General features: G+C 45.8%; 1 protein-coding gene across 5 annotated transcripts in view; it reads right to left on the bottom strand.

Annotated features, from left to right (window-relative positions):
- The window catches only part of DYM (dymeclin), a 360,650-nt gene that overhangs the window by 46,616 nt on the left and 308,034 nt on the right, over positions 1-6,000 (bottom strand). For all 5 annotated transcript variants that reach the window (XM_040478872.1, XM_040478871.1, XM_040478874.1 and 2 more), the window contains one exon: positions 5,372-5,485. In XM_040478872.1, coding sequence (XP_040334806.1) covers positions 5,372-5,485 — 114 coding nt within the window. The remainder of the gene's footprint in view (positions 1-5,371; positions 5,486-6,000) is intronic.

Raw genomic sequence — 6,000 nt, 5'->3', positions numbered from 1 at the left:
AAAAGAAAAGAAAAGAAAAGAAAAGAAAAGAAAAGAAAAGAAAAGAAAAGAAAAGAAAGGAACCAGAGCTCATTGGAGAAGTGGTTGATTCCAGGACTGGTGCAGGAAAAACATGAGATGAGTCTTGGGTATCTTGCACCCCAGAAAAGTAAAGGTGTGCTCAAAACAAGATAGGGGCATGTCAGAGGATGCAGGAACCAACCTGGAGGAGCTCCCACTGGCCAAAGCTAGAACAATTTGAGCAACAAAATAAGTAAGTGATAGTACTGAATTATACTCTATAACAAAATTATCATTAGGTAAACACCACAGTAATAACTGTGCAGATAAGATCCACTGATGGACGATAAATTCAGTGGCAAAAGTTGTGAGGAGAAACAGGATATTAGCAAAGTCTCACTCCTAAGAGAGTCATCAGTTATAAAGGGAAAAACAGTGACTTTTTCCAGGAGAAATCTGATAGACACCACATTAACCAAATGATCAAGGAGAACCATCATCAGCAGTGAGACATGGTAACATCAGGTACCTCCTGATTCTATGGACTGAGAAGGACACAACATCACTTCTATGCGTAGGTTGGTAGAATATGTGTTAATTTCAATGTAATCATGAGAAAAACCCAAACTGAGGGACATTCTGCAAAACAACTGAGCAACACTATCCATACTGTCAAGGTCATGAAAGGTAAGGGAAGACTGAGGAACGTTTACAGACTGGAGAGTAAGGAAACATGACAGCAAAATGCAAAGTGGGATCTGAATAGGACTGGGGAGCAGCATAAAGACACTAGGAGAAAAAAAAATAGTAATATTCACATAAGGTCTGCAATTCAGGTAATAGTATTAAACTCATGTTAATTTTGTGGGTTTTTTTTAATTAAAAAATTTTTTTAAATGTTATTTTTGAGAGAGAGAGAGAGACAGAGGATGAGTGGGGGAGGGGCAGAGAGAGAGGGAGACGCAGAATCTAAAGCAGGCTCCAGGCTCTGAGCTGTCAGCACAGAACCCAGTTCAGGGCTTCCACCCACGGAACATGGGATCACGACCTGAGCCAAAGTCAGACACTTAACCGACTGAACCATCTAGCGCTCCAATTTTCTGGTTTTGATATCGTACTTGAGTTATATGTGTTGTTAACATTAGGGGAACCTGGATGAAGGGCTTATATGAACTATACCTACTGTTTTTGCAACTTTTCTGGTAAGTCTAAAATTATTTTAAAAGAAAATGTAAAACAAAAAACAGCAAAGCAGCACTGATTCAACAATATTCTGCCCATGCCATCCAAAACTGCTTTCTTCCCAATGCTGTGTATTCTCCTCCTCTTCTATATTTTCCCTCCCACTTACTGCTACCTAGAATAGCAAACATTTTACTTATTTATCTGGTTGTCCATTTCCCCCACCAAAAAATAAACTCTATGAAGGCAGCCATTTTTATCTGTTTTGTCCAAGGCTGTATCTTCCTACAGTCTAGTACGGTGCCTGACACATACACGGAGAAAGAGTTAAATGAATTAAAATTGTGAAGAGGAAGGTAGAATAAAAATACGAAAAGCAGGTCTGGAGATAAAAAATGTTACTCCTGAACCTTTGAATTCCAACGAGTCCCTGTTTCCTCTTTAGAGCATGTAAAGTGGGAATTTCACTCATCCTCTCATCAGATTTATTGGGTAGCTACTATGTATAAGGCACTGAAGCATGCATCAAGGGGACACAGATGAGCAAGACGCGACTCCTCAAGGAAGTTGGAGTTGAGTGGGAAAGAGAAAACATTTGAACAACTACGCACGGGGTGGAAGAGACCAGGAGTCTCAGCAAATGCTGCAGGCATTTAGAGGACGGAAGCATATGTAGGAGGAGAAGTAAAAGGAAAGGTTTCACAGCAGTTCACAAACTCAGCAAGGCCTTAAAATGCTTAGGAGGGAAGCAAAGGGCTGAGGGGCCGGTGCACTGGGAAGAGAGAACTGCGTCAGCAAATCTGAACATGCAGGAAGGAAGACGCAGAAGGCACAGAGGTCGTTCTGGTGGCTGGATCACTGCTCAGGGAAAGGGGAGTATGGAGAACAGCGGCTGGGGGCTAGACGTGCACGGTGTCGGGTTCCTGTCCCAGGACTCCAGACTTTATCTGGCAGCAGCAGGGTGCTCACCTCTAAGTCATTTTCAAGAGGAGGAGGAGGTTACTAGGGCACTGCTCTACAGAAACTCTTCACGGAATTTTGGAAGATAGAAGTCCAGACCGTTAACTGCAAATCTTTGGGATCATCCTTTGTAACTTAAAAACATTTTTTTTTTAAGTTTATTTATTTATTTTGAGAGAGAGAGCAAGCAAGAGTGTGAGTAGGGGAGGGGCAGAGGAGGATAGACAGAGAGAGAGAGAGAGAGAGAGAGAGAGAGAGAGAGAGAGAATGAGAATCCCAAGCAGGCTCCACGATGTCAGTGCAGAGCCCAACGCGGGGCTCCAACTCCTGAACCGTGAGATCGGGACCTGAACCCAAATCAAGAGTTGGACGCTTAACCGACTGAGCCACCCAGGCGCACCTGTAACTTTTTATAATAGAAATCCTTTCAGCCATTTTTCTTATGTTATGAATTGTATGGATTGAGTGCCCCTGCCATCTGGTACTCCCCTTATGCTTACCATCCAGACTTAGTTGTGAGTACTTCGCGATTTCCTGGAGCCACGTCTGAACCGCTGAACAACTTAAGTTGTCAGCAAACATTTTCTTACGTTGAACTAACACCTGTCTTGGTTCAGTTTCTACCCGCTGTCCTAGGGCCAACAGTGAACTGCTCAGCTCCTCTTCTACAGAATAATCCCGAAAGCAGTTGAATCCCGAAAGCATACGCACGCATGCAGGCCCTTTTCCTGAAGTCTTCTCTTCTCCAGGTTACACATCCTGTATTCCTCACCTTACGTGCTTTACAGGTTCCCTACTTGTAACTTCACCTGCGTCTGCACCCCACCTGGGTTACTAATGTGATACTCGGTCACACTGCTCCCATTCCCCACAGGGCTCTTGGGAGCCCCTATTTCATGGTTGTAAGTATCACTACATCCTCAGTCCCTGCAAGGAATCTTACCTCCTTACTCCCCCCTCTTTTTTAAAAAATGTTTATTTATTTTGGGGAGAGAGAGAGAGACTCAGTGCGAGAGAGGGGTAGAAAGAGAGGGAGACACAGAATCAGAAGCAGGCTCCAGGCTCGGAGCTGTCGGCACAGAGCCCGATGTGGGGTTCGAACTCGTGAACCACAAGATCGTGACCTGAGCTGAAGTCGGACGCTTACCCGACTGAGCCACCCAGGCGCCCTCCTTACTTCTTTAACTGAAACTCAGCTCTCTCCCCTTGGGACTCCGATTCCCCTGGAGCCTTTGGAAGTTAGAGGCTGCTCATTCTTTCACATTCCAGACTTCAGGGTCTGGAGGTGGGGCTGGTGCCCTCTTTGTTTTCATTACTGTCTCCTGGCTATTATTCCTCTACACTTAAGCAGAAGGGTCTGCCCATAGGAGGCTGGTACCAGCTTCGTGTCGTCTGTGCACTGCCACCTACTGCCATTGACTGACCGCGGCATCTGGCTCACAGTCCTTCTCTCCACCCACGGCTCATCGCCCTGGGGGACTAGGAAGCTTATGCGAATGACCAGCCCATCCCTGGCTTCCAGTTCACTAACTGGCTCAACCGCACTGACTTCCATTCGCAGGCACAGCACTTCAGTCCCTCACTCATGGCCAGAGCCAGACCACGCTGTCACCAAGACGTGCTCCCCTTCTGCCATCTTCATTTAGCCCCATTTCCACTACTTCCACTGCACCCCCTCTTTGATCCCATTCAAATCTCCCTCCAGATACCTCTGTGACCCTTTCCCTCCAGCCTCCTGACGGCTCCTCTTCTCTATTGACTTAGCTGAGACACCAAGGTCCACCATGTCCTGTAGGCAGCCACTCCCATCTTCATGGGTTTTCGTACCGGTTCGCGTGGTGTAGTTCAGGTAAACTGGAAACAGCACGTGCGCACGCACACACACACGCACACACACACATACATGCGCGCGCGCGCACCCTCGAGAAACAACAAACCTCCGAAGTCTTACTCTATGTAAGAATGGAAACGATATGAATTCCTTACATTTAAAGAACTGTCAGGAAAAGAGTCAAGTCAAAGCTGGAGGGACCGGTGACCTGTAATCAGTTTCTATGTTATTGCCACATGGTGGTGCCATTTTAGCTGATAAACAGAAACCTCGCTGCTGTTTACTTTCGGTGGAACTTGTGCAAGTGGTTATGATGACTAATGTGCTATTATTTTACAAACTCTGTTGTTATAACTGAAAATATTTTCATATCCTACAACAACCTCTCTCGAGCATTCAGAAGCAGTGGTTCTGTGATAGTGTTAAAAACACAGCCCCCCAAACAGTAACTCTGGAACAGAAGTTGGTTGTGATAAAACACTATGATGAAGGCGGCTAAACATCTACTATGATGCCCTGTGTTGTTAATTTAGGAACGAGCGCTCTAGAAAAATTAGAGGTAATGAGGCAAACCCTGAAAAGCAGCATGAAAGCTAAGATGTGTTACAATGCTGTACGTTCACAAAATACTCCCTTTATATCCTTTTTTTTTTTTTTTTAAGGAGAAAATTAGTCTTAGGGTATGAGTTTCACATCATGAGATCACTTTGGAAACACGCCGAACACGCAAACGTTAAGTGCCTTCGTAAGATACCCTATTTCCCCTACCTCTTCCAAGAGACGCTTCTCTTTCCAGAGCTATGTGCAGGCAGACAGTGAATGGCGTGGGGATTCTGAGCGTGGACTTTGGAGCCACACTGCGTGAGTATGAACCTCCCAGTTCCACAGTGTTCTGGCTGCGTGGTTTTGGGTAAGTCGCGTAACCTCTCTGTGCCTCAGTTTCTCCATCTGAAAAGTTTGGGCGAAACACTACCTACCTCCAAGGGTTCTGAGGATCGAAGCAGTTAACGGCACGAGACACTCAGAACGCCACAGGGCACTGAGTGAACACTATGTGTGGCCCAGTGCTGAGTCACCACCACCAGCAGTGCCTTCCCTTCAACCCTTGACACTTGTAAGACTGAATCATTTCACTGGGTTAAAAAAGTAAGGGGCTTCTTTATTCACAGTGCATGGCGTGGTATGAAGGTGTCAGTCCTTCTTTGGCGGTTTTCTTTTAAAAAACTGTGGGAATCCCTCTACGTCACAGTTCTGCGTACGAGTATGGAGTAGAGAAGGCAGTAAAGAGCCTTTTCCAGCCAAGTACTGGCAAGTGGTAGGACTCTGAGTAGGGCCTGCCCAGACACTAATGTTTACACCAAGTGATACAAAAGTGCACGTGTCCTTCGGCAGTCTTACCTTCAGCCTGTCTTTGGGCAGTGCGACGGCCCCCTGCTTGATGATTTCCAGGACCCGTTCCACGGAGAGCTCAGCTCCCGCTTGCAGCAACCTTGAGCTGAAGAAGGTGATCACCTGGAAGGTAAAGTGTTATTTCTTAAACAAGGAGATGCACAAGCTGCCTTCCTCATGTGGTAGGTCCATTTCCTAAAGGCGACCCTGCCTTACTCCTCTAGCTCTCCTGCACACGGTCCTCTCTGAAAGCATTTGATGGCTGGGTCAGAACCAGCGTCTGAATATTCCGGGCTGATGACCCATGCTGTGGCTTAAGCAAGCCTCCGGAGTTATGATCTTTCAGTGTGCAGCCTCACCTTGCAATTGTTTATATTTCATTTAGAGGGTGGCACCCATCAGAAGGTGGGGAGAGAGAGCTAAAGCTTAAAATCTGTCAATTTTGAGGCTTACTGACCGGGAACTCTCAAAAAAAAAAAAAAAAAAAAAAGGCCCGATGAGAAAGCAATCCGAAGCTAACAGCTAAAATGACGTATGGGGGATCATTTATTACCGGAATGTAATCACCATACTCTTATCCCTGATCAACAAGGCTAATCAACAGCAAGCTAGAACTGTTTTTGTTTCGTGTGACAGCA

Source organism: Herpailurus yagouaroundi, unplaced genomic scaffold (genome assembly GCF_014898765.1).
Source record: "Herpailurus yagouaroundi ecotype Mexico unplaced genomic scaffold, PumYag 142, whole genome shotgun sequence".
In the NCBI taxonomy this organism is placed as follows: Eukaryota; Metazoa; Chordata; class Mammalia; order Carnivora; family Felidae; genus Herpailurus; species Herpailurus yagouaroundi.
Note: the sequence above shows the minus strand (reverse complement) of the source record. Positions and strands in the feature narration are given on the sequence as shown.